We start from the raw sequence: 17,345 nt of genomic DNA, 5'->3' as shown, positions 1-17,345 counted from the left end.
TTGTGGGGGGGGGGGGGGGAGAGACATGTTTAACCACTTCAAGACTGCAATACGTATATTTACGTTGTGGCTTTGAAGTGGTTTACCAGGGTTATAGCTAAAAGCGATCAGCCATAACCCTGATATCCTTTTTTTTTTCTTCTTCAGCCGGGGGCTGACTTTCTCATTAAAGCGTTCCGAGTGGCTCAAGTGCCGCTGGAACGCTTTTAGAATTTAGGGGGGGGTTGTCGGGGTATATACTGTATCTAGGAGGAGCAGGGTTGTCACCTTAGGAAGGGAGTGTTGGGGGGGGGGGGGGGTTGTCGGGGTATATACTGTATCTAGGAGGAGCAGGGTTGTCACCTTAGGAAGGGAGTGTTGGGGGGGGGGGGGTTGTCGGGGTATATACTGTATCTAGGAGGAGCAGGGTTGTCACCTTAGGAAGGGAGTGTTGGGGGGGGGGGGGGTTGTCGGGGTATATACTGTATCTAGGAGGAGCAGGGTTGTCACCTTAGGAAGGGAGTGTTGGGGGGGGGGGGTTGTCGGGGTATATACTGTATCTAGGAGGAGCAGGGTTGTCACCTTAGGAAGGGAGTGTTGGGGGGGGGGGGGGGGTTGTCGGGGTATATACTGTATCTAGGAGGAGCAGGGTTGTCACCTTAGGAAGGGAGTGTTGGGGGGGGGGGGGGTTGTCGGGGTATATACTGTATCTAGGAGGAGCAGGGTTGTCACCTTAGAAAGGGAGTGTTGGGGGGGGGGGGGGGTTGTCGGGGTATATACTGTATCTAGGAGGAGCAGGGTTGTCACCTTAGGAAGGGAGTGTTGGGGGGGGGGGGGGGTTGTCGGGGTATATACTGTATCTAGGAGGAGCAGGGTTGTCACCTTAGGAAGGGAGTGTTGGGGGGGGGGGGGGGGTTGTCGGGGTATATACTGTATCTAGGAGGAGCAGGGTTGTCACCTTAGAAAGGGAGTGTTGGGGGGGGGGGGGGGTTGTCGGGGTATATACTGTATCTAGGAGGAGCAGGGTTGTCACCTTAGGAAGGGAGTGTTGGGACTACAGTATATAACCCATCTCCCTCTCCAATAACATTGGGATATATGCTTTGTAGTCAACTGAGATAGCTGGGAACAATGCTAACTGAAAGCTTTCCACAGGAAGTTATTGTCACACAGGAGCTTTAGCTGGATGGAAAGGTTTCTTTTTTTTGTCGAACAGATAAATAAAAATGCTTTCCCTGGTTCTGTATGTTTAAAAGACCAAAAGGAAGCAAATTAGAGAAAATGATTAGCGTCCATGAGGCTGTATGAATATATGAATATGTGTGCTGTTAATTAGGTGCCATGAGGATGGAGGTCTGGTATACATGAGAGTATACATTTTTTTTGGATGTACCTTCTAGATATCTTTTTAATTGATTCTACAATTTAGTAATTTAGCAAATATTGCTGTGTTTGTGTTATTTGCAAAAACCATGTGAAATGTTGCAGACTGCCTAAGACTTTTATATTGACAGGTTTTCGGCTCTGCACCATGCTGCCCTTAGTGGGAACTCTGAACTCCTGATTCTACTGCTGGAAACGCAGGCGGCTGTGGACATAAAGGATGGCAATGGTGAGTGTGTAATAGAGGTATACTATTATAGAGTAACATATGAACACAAAATGAATTGGTATGTACTTGCAGCATGGGCACTGCGCTCAAAGCCAAACCTGTCATCTTTGTGACTTTTATTTACGCAGGCATGCGTCCCTTGCACTATGCAGCATGGCAAGGCCAGCCAGAGCCTGTACGGCTTCTTCTTCGAGCCGCTGCCAGTGTCAATGCGGCTTCCAATGATGGACAGATCCCCCTGCACTTAGCTGCACAGTATGGGCATTATGATGTGGTAAGTACCAGGGTATGTCTGTATTTAAAAGGCCACCATTCTGAATTTTCTGTAATCTTTGCCTATATGGTGTGGAAATTAAAGGGTCTGTACTGCCAGTCTCGATCTCCTTTTTATTTTATACATGTAGAGGTAAATTAGAATGTTCACATTTAAGAAACTACTTGGGTTCGGCTTGAACTTTTAAAGATGGGGCAGTTTAATAAAAAACATTAAAAAAAAAACCTGCAAGAGAAAGGCATAATGAGCTAGTATGCACAGCTTACTAGCTCATTATGTGTCACTTGCCTGTGATCGAAGCCCCCAAAGTCCTCCTGGCACAGAGCAGCTTGTTGCACGGTATATCCTATTTATCCTTTCCTATCTTCTTCTTTCTACCCTGGCGAGTTCATTGGGACACCATATCAAAAGTCGGGAAAGTAAATGAGCATATTGGAGTCGTTTTCTTTTTGTCTTGTTCTACTGGATTGCATTTACATATAGCCTTATATACTAAGGGGGTGTCTGCTGGCCACACGCCCTCCCTTACCTGATACCATGGAGGTTGGGGTGGGGGGGGCAGGGTCATCAGGATGGTGACCCCCTCTACTTTAATTGGAGATATGATTATGGGGACCCTATGTGGTCTATACTTTTCTCTGTTATAAGCCTACTTGTTCAAGCACACTTGAATAGGCTATTGAATTGACTCTGCAAAAGTTTGTACTTGGTTTCTTAAAAATTACAGAATTATTTATTGGCAAAAATCATCCCTTTCTTTGTGTCCATTGAGGGACACAAAGTCATATATTTCTGGGTTATACTGCCATCCACGAGATGATTGGACACGGGCAATCAATCTGAAAGCCATCCCTGGATACCCCTCCTCTTCCCAGTATGCCTGTGTTTGTAGCAAGCAGTACCATAAATATTAACACAGAGGGGTGAGACTTGTGTCCCTCATGGGTCTCCCAAAAATCTTTGCAGCGAGTACAAAAAATCTGGTTTTGTTTCTCGTTCCATGGGGGACACAGGATGTCCAGCTGAAAGGTGCGCAAATGGCAATAACAGCTAAAAGGCCCAATAAGTCTGAACTGGGAATTCTTTGCAGCCCAAGAGACTTCTGAAGGACCAATGCCTGCATCTGATACTGGATGAGGCAGAACGCGCTTCCTGATTGGGGGGAAAACTGCCAACACAACTAGAGGCAAGGAACAGAGGATCAAGCTGATGCAACCAAAATTAATGATTTCCAACCATGGAGAAATGGCAAAAATCAAAGTATGCCTGATGAGGGAAGACCTTTGCGTTATACTTTGAACAAAATAAAGTGGGTAAAAGAATCCTTCAATGATCACTTCTCTGCAGACTTACCTCTGTCTTCCTACACATGTTCAATGTTGACGTGCTCTGCTCAGATCCCTGCCTCTTTACCAGCTGCTTCAGGCTAATCTTATGCCTCGTACACACAACCATTTTTCGGGTTGTAAAAAATGACATTTTTAATGGTCTAGAAAAAACAACGTTTTTTTCAACCCGATTATTGTTAAACCGGCCTTGCCCACACACGATCGTAAAAAAAAAAAAAAAATGCTCTAGCAAAGCGTGGTGACGTACAACACGTACGACGGCACTCTAAAGGGGAAGTTCCATTCGGACGGCACCACCCTTGGGCCTTTAGCTGATTCCGTGTTAGTAAAAGACGATTTGCGCTTTTCAGTCTGTTACCGCGTGATGAATGTGCTATCTCCATTACGAATGCTAGTTTTACCAGAACGAGTGCTTCCGTCTCATAACTTGCTTCTGAGCATGCGTGTTTTTTTCACGTCGTTAAAGCCCACACACGACCATTTTTTACGACGTTAAGAACGGCGTGAAAAATTAGAGCACATTCTAAATTTTTAATGTCCATTTTTTTACGTACTGAAAAATGCTCTGGAGCCCACACATGATCGTTTTTAATGACATTAAAAAAAAACGTAATTTTTTACAACCCCGAAAAACGGTCGTGTGTATGCGCCTTTATGCCTCGTACATTCAGCAGGAATAAATTCCTCTCCCGCCTGACTTGCATACACAGGTTCATGCAAAAAAATGTCCGACCAAAGTGAGGTGACGTACAACTTGTACGACGGGACTATCAAGGGGAAATTTCTTTCAAATGGCGCCACCCTTTGGGCTGCTTTTGGGCTTGCATGCGTGTTTTTTTTTTTCCCCTACGAAAAGCATACACACGACTGTTTTTCGCGACGAGAAAAACAGAAAACACAACGCAGTTTTTTAGTCGAGAAAACTGCTAGGGAGCATACACACGACCAGTTTTCACGACCAATATAAAAAATGGCAGTTTTCTCGTCGTGAAATCCAGTCGTGTGCACAAGGCATTACACAATACAAATCTATATCACATTTATAATAGTAAAAAAATATTTTTTTTTCACTGTTTCAGTAATATGGGTCAACCACGATTTCTGTCTAAGGAGAACTTGAAAAAGATATTGTCAAACCAGGTGCATGTGTCTCCAGGGATTGAAAGCACCATACCGTGTAGTTGGGCCATTTGTAAATAATGATTTCATACTTCTTTTTTTTTTATTCCTCCACCAGTCTGAAACCCTTTTGCAGCACCAGTCTAATCCATGCCATGTCAACAAATCCAAGAAAACCCCCCTAGACCTGGCTTGTGAATTCGGAAGAGTGAAGGTAAGGAGGCATGCAAATGTTTCCTCTCACATTCTTCCCTTATTGGGTGAAATATTTTAGTCTGAAATGTAGATAATTACTTCCATTTATTTAGTATACTATGCAGTGTTTTTTATTTATATATTCTGCATATACTGTAAATTCTGTTTGTATATAGCCAAGCGCTTGCTTTTGTGTATTCTTTCCAACATATGTTGTGTTCTGTCATTAGGTGGTGCAATTGCTGCTGAACAGTCACCTGTGTGTGTCCCTTTTGGAGGGGGTAACTAAAGACCCTACCGATCCCAATTTTACCACACCTTTACACTTGGCTGCCAAAAATGGCCACAGAGAGGTCATCAGGTAGGTGGGAGAAGCTTTTGCTTAGAAACACCTAAAATATACTACTGTGCAAAAGTTTTAGGCTAGTGTGAAAAAATGCTGTGAATTAAAGAGTATGTTAGCCCAACATTTCATACACTCATATCCGCTGTACCATGTAACTTGTATGAAAACATATCCTGTTCTCTTTGTTGCTTGATTTGTGTGAAATCCCTGATGTATCTGCCAGTCCCTCCGCTTTCCTATTAAAAACTGACCATGCTAGGTAGGAGAACACGCCAGTGGTCAGTTCTCTAGCTGTGCTGGGAACTCGGTGTACTCTCTTCCAATGATCAGACGTGATGTGTCAAACGCTTTTGTTAAATCCAAGTACACCACTTCTACAGCCACCCCTCTGTCCAAGGTTTTACTTCCCTCCTCAGCAAAGGAAATCAGGCTTGCTTGACAGCTTCTGTCTTTAACCACCTCAATACTGGGCACTTACACCCCCTTCTTGCCCAGGCCATTTTTCAGCTTTCAGCGCTGTCACACTTTAAATGACAATTGTGCAGTCATGCTACACTGTAACCATGAGAGATTTTTATCATGTTATATAGAGATTTCTTTTGGTGGTATTTAATCACTTCTGGGGGGTTTTTTTTCCTTGTTTATTTTGAAAAATAAAGTTTTTCTTACTTTCTGTCAGTAAATTTTGTAAATAAATAATTTTTCTCCTTCACTGATGCTGATGAGGCGGCACTGATGAAGCAGCACTTATGGGCACTGATGAGGAGGCACTAATATGCCGCACTTATGGGCACTGATATGTGGGACTGATGAGCACTGATAGGTGGCACTGGTGGGCACAGATAGGCATTGATGCGTGCCATTGATGGGCAGCAGTGATGGGCATTGATGGACAGCACTGACTGGCATCACTAATGGCTGGCACTTGTGGGCACTGATTGCTGCCACTTGTGGGCAAAGGTGGGCACTGATTGCTTTCAGTGGTGGGCACACGTTGCTGGCACTGGTGGGCACTTAATTGTAATCAGGGCACTGATAACCAGTGCCCTGATTATATCCCTAGATGTTCTCCTGTAAGAATATGCCGCTGATCGGCTCTCCTCTCCTCACACTCTGTCAGTGTGAGGCGAGGAGCGCCGATTACCGGCATCTCCGTGTTAACATGTGACCGGCTGTGATTGGACATGGTTAAAGTGCTGTGGCTTTTTACAGAGATCGTGGTCGCGCTGTGACCTAGCGAGAGCGGTCGTTTTATGAGGCCGTCATATGACATCCACCCAGAACGAGAGCCGCATCGCCCAGCCGTCCTTTGACGGTGGGTGGTCGGCAAGTGGTTATTGAATCCATGCTGTCTGTTTCTTAAAATATATATTTTTTCCCAGCAAAAACCCATCTATGTGGTCTTTTTTATTAAACTATCCAGTATCTTCCCAACTATAGAAGTTAAATAAACAGGTCTGTAGTTACTTGGTAAAGACTTTGATCCCTTTTTGGCCCTACGCCAATCCAGTGGTACTGTCCAAGTCATTAAAGAGTCCTTAAAAATTATAAACCATGGCTTTAAAATGACAGAGCTAAATTCTTTTAGGATCATCCATCCGGGATGATGGATACGTATCTGCCTGTGTTTTTCAGTATTGAAGACACTATTGTTCCCGAATCCCGATGACCAAATCTCCAACTCCATTTGCAGAAATGCAGCCCCAAACATGTAAGGGACCTCCACCATGCTTCACTGTTTGTTGCCTGCAGACACTCATTATTGTACCGCTCCTCAGCCCTTCAATGAATAAACTGCCTCCTGCTACAGCCAAATATTTACATTTTGACTCATCGGTCCAGAGCACCTGCTGCCATTTTTCTGCACCCCAGTTCCTATATTTTCATGCATAGTTGAGTCTCTTAGCCTTGTTTCCATGTCAGAGGTATAGCTTTTTGGCCACAATTTTTCCATGAAGGCCACTTCTGGCCAGACTTCTCCAGAAAGTAGGTGTACCTGGGTCCCAGTGGGTTCACCCAGTTCTGTGTTGGTGGCCCTGTTGGACATCATCTGATGTTAAAGGGAAGTAAGGATGAGGTGTCTTTCTTCTGCTGCATTTAGTTTCCTTGGCTGACCACTGCATCTATGGTCCTCAACATTGCCCGATCAACGGTGTCCTCAATGCTGAGAAATAAAGGCAGATACTTATTCATCATGCTATACCAACAGGGAGGTGATTGGCCCCAAATTTATTCTGTAGCAGGATAACGACCCCGAATATACAGCCAATGTCATTAAGAACTATGGGCCAGATTCACATAGAAGAGCGGCGGCGTAACGTATCATAGATACGTTACACCGCCGCAATTTTTCATCGCAAGTGCCTGATTCACCAAGCACTTGCGATGAAAACCTACGCCGGCGGCCTCCGGCGCAAGGCGGGCCAATTTAAATGGGCGTGTGCCATTTAAATTAGGCGCGCTCCCGCGCCGGACCTACTGCGCATGCTCCGTTTCCGAACTCCCGTCGTGCATTGCGCGCCGTGACGTAATTTTTTCGTACGGCGACGCGCGTAGCGTAATTCCGTATTCCCGACCGGCTTACGCAAACGACAATGATTTTTAAATTTCGACGCAGGAACGACGGACATACTTTAGACAGCAATATGCTTGCTGACTAAAGTTAGGGCACCTAAAACGACGACTAACTTTGCGACGGGAAACTAGACTAGCGGCGACGTAGCGAACGCGAAAATCCGTCGTGAATCGCCGTAATTCCTAATTTGCATACCCGACGCTGGTTTACGATGCAAACTCCCCCCAGCGGCGGCCGCGGTATTGCATCCTAAGATCCGACAGTGTAAAACAATTACACCTGTCGGATCTTAGGGATATCTATGCGTAACTGATTCTATGAATCAGTCGCATAGATAGAAACAGAGATATGACGGCGTATCAGCAGATGCGCCGTCGTATCTCCACTGTGAATCTGGCCCTATGTTCAGTGTAAATAAGAACAAGGAGTCCTGGAGGTGATGGTTTGGCCCCCACTGAGCCCTGATCTCGGCATCGTCAGAGTCTGTCTGGGATTACATGAAGTATTTGAGGCAGCCTACATCCACGGGAAATCTGTGGTTAGTTCTCCAAGATGTCCGGAACAAACTACCTGCCGAGATTTTTTTAAAACAACGTGCAAGTGTAAATCGAATAATTGATGCTGGTTTGAAGGCAAAGATGGTCACAACAAATGTTGATTTCGATTTTTTTTTGATTACTTAGCATTTTGTAAATTGATAAAAGTGAACTAATAAAATAAATATTTTTGAAAGGATTCTTACTTTAGAGCATTTCTTCACACCTGCCCAAAACTTTTGCACAGTAGTGTAAATGTAAAGCTAATCACTATATAATCTTATATAAGTTTTAACATCCTAAAGCCAGTGTCCGTATTTTAATTATGATGTTTTTTTGAGAAATACTTCCTGAAGATTCCTAGGGAGGTGCCTCCTGTTATAGGGTGACAGTGCTCTGTACCTATCTTCCAACTTGTCTTCTGTATTGTCACCCTATAATAGTAGAGGCTACAAATGTTAATGCACAAGCATGTTCTACTTTACTAGCCATAATTAAACCTGCCCTGAGAGGTGTCATGCAGCCATTACTGTGGTGATTCTACATTGGAAGTAGCTGCAACTAGTCTGCAGGAAATCAGTGGGGTGAGTAACAAAGGATGAAAAAAGTTCAAAGGATTTTTACTAGCATTGGTATATGATACACAACACTTAAGCAAATGACATGTTCTTCAATGAGGAATATACTTTAGTCAAAATACCTGACCAAATTGCTGCATGCTTGTAATGAAATACAGTGGAACCTTGGTTTATGAGTAACGCGGTTAACAAGTGTTTTGAAAGACGAGCAACTTTAAAAAAAAAAAAAATCCGACTCTGTTTGCGAGTGTTGTCTCGCAAAACGAGCAAAATTCAAGCTAATGGGGTGTGCCGTACCGCATTTGGCCAGAGGTGCGGGGGTGCCGGTGATACTCGGAACGTTTCGGAGGCGTTTGGAAATACTCGGAATCGCTTGGAAATACTCAGTTCCCGGGTGTTTCCGAGGTCCACCGAGCTGTCCCTAAACATTTCCGAGGCTCTCCGCCCCCCCCACCTCTGGCCACATGCTGTATTGCATGCAATTGAAGTCAATGCAGAACAAATTATTTTCGTTTCCCTTGACTTCTATGGGGAAACTCGCTTTGATATGCGAGTGTTTTGGATTAGGAGCATTCTCCTGGAATGGATTATGCACATAATCCAAGGTTCCACTGTAAAGTAGTTTAGGAACAGTAAACATTCTATTAACTAAAAGCTTTTCTACAGATTACTCCTTCAATCTGGTATTGAGATTAACAGGGTGACAAAAATGGGCACCGCTTTGCATGAAGCATCTCTTTGTGGAAAGACGGAGATCGTGAAACTGCTAATAGAGGTAAGGAAGTGAAATGGTGAATAGCAGAGATACCAGCTATTGGTTAGATTACAAGTAGGAGTAAGCCAGCTCTGTTCTTTTCTCCTAGCACGGCATAGATGTAAATGTCCGCAACACATACAATCAGACCGCCCTGGATATTGTCAACCAGTTCACCACTACCCATGCCAGCACCGACATCAAACAACTTCTAAGAGGTACTTTTATACACTGTGGGTAGGTGACTGAAATCCACAGTCACACTCATTAAATGCAGTGCTTTAAGTGTGTCACGGTTACATACATCCCATTGCCATCCTATAGGGATTCAGCACAGCATTCCGATAAGCACACGGCCACAACTGCGGCTGGAGAGAACCTTCTGCTGCTGTAAAATATGTGCAAAGTAGTTTAATGAAACTAGTGCAACCCAAAAATACACGTATACACAGTTTAATTAAAAAGAAACAACATTTTATATATTTTTTTTATTTTTTACATTTATAGGTTCCTAAATTGATGCCATATTTCCTTTATCTTCTAAAAAACATAGTGTATGTTTGACCAAAACTTTTTTTTCTTTAATTTGGGTAGGTAGGATTAAAACCCCTTTATACTGCTATCCAGAGCTATCTCATTTAGAGATATTTTCCCTCCTTTATTTTCATGGTGATCATGGTTTTACTAAACGGGAAGTGTGGGATAAGTTGCACCAGGGACTCTGCAAGGATGAGCTCCAGCTTGTTCGCATAGTACACGTGCAGAGCCCGCCAGGAAGTCTGCACGGCGCTGCGCTAATCACAGGCAGGGAGACATTGTCCCGATGCTCGGCTGCAGAGATCGGGAAATGCCTCCCTGGCTGTGATTAGCGCAGCACCGTGCAGACTTCCTGGCGGGCTCTGCACACTGGACTTTGCGAACACGCTGAAGCTTATCCTTACTCTGCACACTGTCTGTGGGGAGCCACACCCACACAGCTGTCAAATTGGGATCAGCGGCTGTGTCCATGCAGTTCCGTATTCATAATACCTGTGCAGGCAAACATAGCTCTTGTACAGGCATACGTTTAACTACGCCCATGTGAATGAGGCCTTAAAAGGTTTGTTACCCCCCAAAAAAAAAAAAAAGGAATCCTGTTCCCTTAAAGAATGTTATACATCACAGTGCTGTATGACCTTAAATACCTGTCTCGTCCTGCCTGGTTCTGCCCTCCCTCCAGTAAACTGACCATGGTTTATCAGGGCTGCCGAACCATTTATAACTGGACCATGACACATGATTGGCTCTCGATTGTGGCGTGGCCTTATTGACTTGAATGCCACAGTTTGACAGGCAGTGCTACCTGTCAACTTGGTAGGTCATGTTAACCTCTTCAAGACCGCAATATGTGTGTGTGTGTGTGTGTGTGTATGTGTGTATATGTGTATGTGTGTGTGTGTGTGTGTGTGTGTGTGTGTGTATGTATATATATATATATATATATATATATATATATATATATATTGCAGTCTTGAAGTGGTTTACCGGAGTTATGGCTGAAGACATCAGCCATAGCTCTGGTAGTTTTTTTTGTTCAGCCAGCGGCTGGTTTTCTAATGAAAGCGCTCTGAGCAGCTGCTGGATTGCTTGCAGGAGTGGCGGGAGGAGATGTCCCAGAGGTGATCAAACAGTAGATAGTCTTTGATCGCCTCTATGGCCTTGGAGGACCGAAGCGACATCACTTCTGGTTTTGTTTTTATCGTTTTGCTTTTAACTACTTACCAGGTCATTTCTGGCATTCCTCTCCTACATTTAAAAATATTTTTTTTGCTAGGAAAATTACTCAGAACCCCCAAACATTTATATATATTTTTAGCAGAGGCCCTAGCAAATTAAATGGCGATCATTGAATACTGTATTTGCGCAGAAATTTTTTTTTTTTTTTTTTTTAAAACACTTTCATGAATTAAAAAATAAATAAAAAATTGCCACATTTTTTTTGTAGAATGTGAAAGATGTTACGCAGAGTAAATCGATACCTAACATGTCATGCTTTTAAAATTGCGCACGCTCATGAAATGGCTCCAAACTTCAGTGCGCCATGGAGATCTGGGGTCTTTTTGACCCCAGATGTTTCCATAAAGAGGACCTGTCATCCCTATTTCTATTACAATGGATGTTTTCATTCATTGTAATAGGAATAAAAATTATTTAAAAAAATTAAAGGAATGATGTAAAAATAAAAAGTTAAATAAATTAGAAAAAAAAATGGAAAGCGCCCCCATCCATCTATTCACCGCTCCTAAAGTGCTGCAAAGAAGCTGCTGGCAGGACTTTTCCTGATGCCTTGCTAGCGCAGCGCCCCAGTGTGAAAGCAGTAAGGTTTTTTTCAGGTGCTTTACAGGCGCTATTTTTAGCGCTAAAGCGCCTGAAAAACGCCTCTAGTCTGAAAGGGGTTTTAGATGGTTATAATTTTCTTTCTAAGAACCACCAGATTTTTTGACTGCATGAAGACTGGTATATAATATGAAATGAAAATGCCAGGACAGTTCGAAAACCCTCTACATGATCCATTTATGCAAAGTAGGCATCTCAATTTATGCAGCCATTTTTTTTGTAAATTGGGAAACGTGCTGATTATTGAGGTGATTAAAACAAAGGACATGATAATGGTGCACTAGGTACAGCACAACATTGATGTACAGGTCATACACGGAGGGGGGAGGTGAAGGGGTTATTGTACAAAATATAAGATTCCTCCACTGTATTCTGTCAGTGTCTAGTGCTGTATGAATGCAATGTCCGGGTGGGGGAGATTCCTCCTTATACCTAATTTGTGTGGATGAAGGACCCCCCCACCCCTGCTGGGACATTGAATCCATACAGGGGAGCTAGACATGGACAGAATACACCAATCTGCGGGAGCAGCCATTTGGCTTCTGATTGATAGTCTTACACTGATCTAAATTCAGCCGGTCTCTGCTGAATCAGCCGAATTTCATTCAGTGTTTGGTCAGCTTAAGGTCCCACAAAGTTCATAGTCAACTTTGGTAGCAGAGAACGCTGTGCAGTAAGAGTGTGACATCTGTTATAGGATAGCGACTTAAAATACGATTATGAAATATAATTAATATTACCCTAAAGTGTTACTAAACCCACAACAGTAAATTCAGTCTGTATATGCAGTAAAGCATGCTTGTTATATTTTCTGTGGAACCTAAGAGGTTAATCCTGCGCATTATTTAAAACGTGTTTTGAGCCTGTCTTTTCTGATCCTCCCCATCATCCACTGTCCTCAATCCATCTCCGGATAGTAAAGAGCCTTGGGGGCACTCTGCTCCATTTGGTGTGTATTGCTGGAGAGTTTTTTCTTTTCTTGAGAGGGTGCATGCGACCAGCACAGGGCCAATCAGCACTGTCCAAACAGAGGGGCAGGTTTCCTTGTAGGACTGTCAGAGTAGAATGAAAACCCCACCTACGAGCTTTAACCAGACACCGATAGAAGTCACAAGATTGCTCTAGCTGCTGATTACAAAAGGTATTTAGAAGTTTATATTTACTAAAATAATTGCATTTTGATGTTCTGTGTACTGTGGGAGATCAGATATAGGGAATGCAGGGTCCTGGGATTAGTAACACTTAAAGTGGAGTTCCACTAAAAAGTGGAACTTTGGCTTAACGGTCTCCTCCTCCCCCTCCCCCCTAAAAGATGGCAAATGTTTTTGACAGGATTCGTTCCCCACTTCCGGGAGACAGGGCCGCAGCCCGGTCTCTCAAAAGTTCTGCCCCTTCTTCCGCTGCTGGACCAATTAGAAAGCGAAGCGTGCTTTGTGCATGTATGATAGGTAACCAGCTGTGAAGCCAGAAAAGCTTACCATGAATGGCGGCGGCTTAACCCAACAGCTGATCAGAAGATGGGCTGGGGTGCCGACATTGCGGGCTCCCTGGACAGGTCCATATATTTAAAGTCAGCAGCTGCAGTATTTGTAGCTGCTGACTTTTTATTTTTGGGGGGGGCGGGACCTCCTCTTTAAATACTACACATATGCTAATACAATAAATCACATTGACAAAAATATTCTCAACCTCTACTTACAGAGGCATCGGGGATTCTCAAAGTTCGAGCTCTAAAGGACTTCTGGAATGCCCATGATCCAACTGCTCTAAATGTTCGAGCTGGAGACCTGATAACGGTAATCGCCACTTTTCCGGTGCCTTTCTCTTATCTTCCCACCGAGTGACAAGTTCCTATTGACCTGCTGTTTTTAAAATCTCCTCTCTGCAGGTGCTGGAACAACATGCAGATGGCAGATGGAAAGGTCACATCCATGACGCCCAAAAAGGGACCGATAGGGTGGGCTTCTTCCCACCAGCAATCGTAGAGGTCATCAGTAAAAGGCTTGGTGAGGACTTTGCTGGAATGAATTTGGTATAATTATGTATTGCCTAAAGAGGAATCCTGGCTAAGAAAAACTGTAACCCTTTCCAATCGGAATCTTCTTGTGCCTTCATGCTTTTACCAGCCAAGCACATAAAGAGATTGTACAAATATTGGGTTAAACATGACATGAAGACATTCCAGCCTCATCACTAAGAGACTCCCCAAGATTTGGAATGGTGTGTAAGAGGCTGAGTGGCCGTTGGCTGTGCCTCTTTTAAAAGCAGAACAAAATTCTCCTAACTTTACAGACATCTTGGCTTCTCTTTGATCTGCAGTTGCCATGGTGCTGCACATGTGATCAATTTGATCATTTCATGGCTTGACTGTTCGGTTGAGAGCACAAACAACTGACGGGTTTTGAGAGCACAAACAACTGACGGGTTTTGAGAGCACAAACAACTGACGGGTTTTGAGAGCACAAACAACTGACGGGTTTTGAGAGCACAAACAACTGACGGGTTTTGAGAGCACAAACAACTGACGGGTTTTGAGAGCACAAACAACTGAAGGGTTTTGAGAGCACAAACAACTGTGACAGATATCGTTCACGGCTTGCCTTGAATATAACTGTTTTGGGTAACCATTACATTTATGAATTTAGTTCTGCTTTAAAACAATATGTGGCTTCCTTTATTGAAAATGTGTGTGTGCTACTACAGCGCTACTATTTCTGTTTTCAAGGCTTGGAGTTCTTCACTTTACTCTACCCTTTGCTCTAGTCATTAACTTAACCTTTGTTCTTTAGGATCCACCCTATCCCGTAACACCACTCTACCTTCTCATCAGCGCTTGTCAAAGCCACCGCTCCATTTACCCAGCCAATACGTTACAGTAACTGGAGTTGGCATAAGTCCTGAGCTAACAGGAGGTGAGTAAAGGTGCATGGAGGGACTTTCTCACTGAGCTGTGATCTTAACCACTTGATCTCCGGAAGATTTACCCCCCCCCCCCCCCTCCCTTCATGACCAGGCCACATTTTGCAATACAGCACTGTGTTGCTTTAACCACTTCCCATCTGCGCCAATTCTGGCACTTCGCGCCTACATGTAAAAAACATCATTTTTTTTTTTTTAGCAGAGATCCCAGAGAATACAATGGCGGTCAATACAACTTTTTATGTCGCATGGTATTTGCACAGCAATTTTTCGAACACCTTAAATGCTTTAAAAAAAAAAAAACATTAAAGTTAGCCCAATTTTTTTGCATAATGTGAAAGATGAAGTTACGCCGAGTAAATAGATACCTAACATGTCACGCTTTAAAATTGCACACGCACGTGGAATGGCGCCAAACTTTTTTTAACTGGTTACATGTTTTGAGTTACAGAAGAGGTCTAGGGCTAGAATTATTGCTCTCGCTCTAACGTTCGTGACTATACCTCACGTGTGGTTTGAACACTGTTTTTATATGTGGACTTGCATATGCCTTCTCTTCTGCGTGCGAGCACACGGGGGCAGGGGCACTTGAATGAATATATATATATATATATATATATATATATATATATATATATATATATATATATATATATATATATATATATAAATATTTTTTTATTGTTAATTTTTCTTTTCTTGTTTTAAATTGACACTTTAAAAAAATAAAATAAAAAAATGTGATCACTTTTTATTCCTATTACAAGGTATGTAAACATCCCTTGTAATAGGAATATGGCATGACAGGACCTCTTTACAGTGAGAATATGGGGTCAATAAGACCCCACATCTCACCATTAGGCTGGAAAGCCTGAAATAAAAAAACGATTTTGGCTTCCCAGCCGAGGCGGCGCCATTTGTTTGAATGCAGAGGCCGGGCGTGATGTCATAACATCACGCCCAGCATCCGAACGATCATAGAGACTCCGGCGACCATCTGGTCCGCCGGAAATCTCTGACTCACTGATGGCAGTGGTGAGGCGGTGGAGGGCGTCCCCTCTCGCCGCCCATAAGAACGATCAAGCAGTTTAACAGCCACTATGATCATTCTTATGGTGCAGAGAATCGCTGGCTGGAAAAGACGATATCTGAATGATGCCTGTAGCTGCACCCATCATTGAGATTTTCCCGCTAAAATTCAAGTGGTTAACTGACATTTGCGCAGTCACGCAACGCTGTACCCAAATAAAAATGCATGTCCCTTTTTCTTTTGGTGATATTTGATCAGCACTGCATTTTTTATTTTTTGCGCTATAAACTATAAATTATAATAATTTTTTACTTTCTGCTATAAAACAGTAAAAAAATTGTAAACAATCAAATTTCTTCATAAATTAGGACAACGTGTATTCTGCTACATGTTTTTGGTAAAGCAAAATCCCAATAAAGGTTTATGCGAACGTTATAGTGATTACAATCTATGGGATATATTTATGGAATTTGTATTTATTTATATTTTTATAATCGTAATGGCGACAATCAGCGACATATAGTGGGACAGCGATATTGCGGCGGACAATCGGCCACCATCTGACACTTTTGACCCTTTTCGGGAACCAGTGACACGAATACAGTAATCTGTGCTAAAAATATTCACTGTCAGAACTTGTATCTGCCTTATTTACATAGACAGAGCTCTGTTCTGTGTGTATTAGACGATCGGCCGGTGCCGGCGGACATCCACTGCCAGGCACCCGTAGATGAGCTTACGCACGCCTCCTGCAGGCGGAAGTACAGAGTCGCAAATATATAGAGCTGCCCTGTAGCAGTAAAACTTCTACAGGGTGGTCTTAAAATGGTTAACGTGTATGAAAAGTATGCTAGTATTATTTGCTTTCTTTTGCTCTGGTACATAACATTTTATTAAATTGTTGGTAAGTGGAAAAAAAAAAAAACCTTTTGATCCTGCTAAAAATCCAGAGAGGTCTCCAAACTATTGCCTGTGGGCCAAATCTGGCCCGCTACAAGATTGCATGTGTCCCACAGCTACGGTCATGTTCCCCCCCGTGCTTTTATCTAAGTCCAGTTGGATGCTGTGATCGCTGGCATCCTAGAAACCAATGGAGGGCCTTCCCCTAGCAGGATGATGTCCATTCATGCTTCGCTTCCCAGCTGCTACACTGACTACATCCATGCTGTAGGTAAGGGTGTAGGTAAGGGTGGACCATTGTTGGGTAATCTGGTGTAAGGGAGGCTCTGATGGAGACACTGATGTAAGGGTGGTTCTAATAGGAACTGTGATGTAAGGGGGACTGTAATGGGGACCCTGAAGTAAAGCGGGACTCTAATAAGGACCTTGATGTAAAGGGGGGCTGTGAAGGGGACCCTGATGTATGTGGGGAGGGACTACTAAGGTAGACTTTGATGTAAGGGGGGCTGTAATGGGGACCCTGATGTAAAGCAGGACTCAAATGAGGACCTTGATGTAAAGGACGGCTCTGATTGGGACCCTGATGTTTGGGGGACTCTGATTTAAGGGGGGGCTACTAAAGTAGATTTTGATGTAAGGGGCCTCTGGTGAGGACCCTGATGGAGGGGGGGGCTCTTTTGGGTACCCTGATGTAAGGGGGGGGGCTCTTTTGGGGACCCTGATGTAAGGGTGGACTGATGGGGACCCTGATGTAAGGGGGGGCTCTGATGGGGACCCTGATGTAAGGGGGGACTCTGATGGGG

General features: G+C 43.5%; 1 protein-coding gene across 3 annotated transcripts in view; it reads left to right on the top strand.

The window, feature by feature from the left end:
- CASKIN2 (CASK interacting protein 2) overlaps positions 1-17,345 on the top strand; it is a 128,565-nt gene that overhangs the window by 71,449 nt on the left and 39,771 nt on the right. For all 3 annotated transcript variants that reach the window (XM_040330428.1, XM_040330427.1, XM_040330429.1), the window contains 9 exons: positions 1,494-1,591; positions 1,720-1,865; positions 4,452-4,547; positions 4,759-4,889; positions 9,230-9,338; positions 9,427-9,535; positions 13,395-13,489; positions 13,582-13,699; positions 14,483-14,605. In XM_040330428.1, the coding sequence (XP_040186362.1) occupies positions 1,494-1,591; positions 1,720-1,865; positions 4,452-4,547; positions 4,759-4,889; positions 9,230-9,338; positions 9,427-9,535; positions 13,395-13,489; positions 13,582-13,699; positions 14,483-14,605 (1,025 nt within the window). The remainder of the gene's footprint in view (positions 1-1,493; positions 1,592-1,719; positions 1,866-4,451; positions 4,548-4,758; positions 4,890-9,229; positions 9,339-9,426; positions 9,536-13,394; positions 13,490-13,581; positions 13,700-14,482; positions 14,606-17,345) is intronic.

This window comes from Rana temporaria, chromosome 12, assembly GCF_905171775.1.
Source record: "Rana temporaria chromosome 12, aRanTem1.1, whole genome shotgun sequence".
NCBI classification, from domain to species: Eukaryota; Metazoa; Chordata; class Amphibia; order Anura; family Ranidae; genus Rana; species Rana temporaria.
The sequence above is the reverse complement of the archived record's forward strand: the minus strand, read 5'-3'. Positions and strand labels throughout refer to the sequence as shown.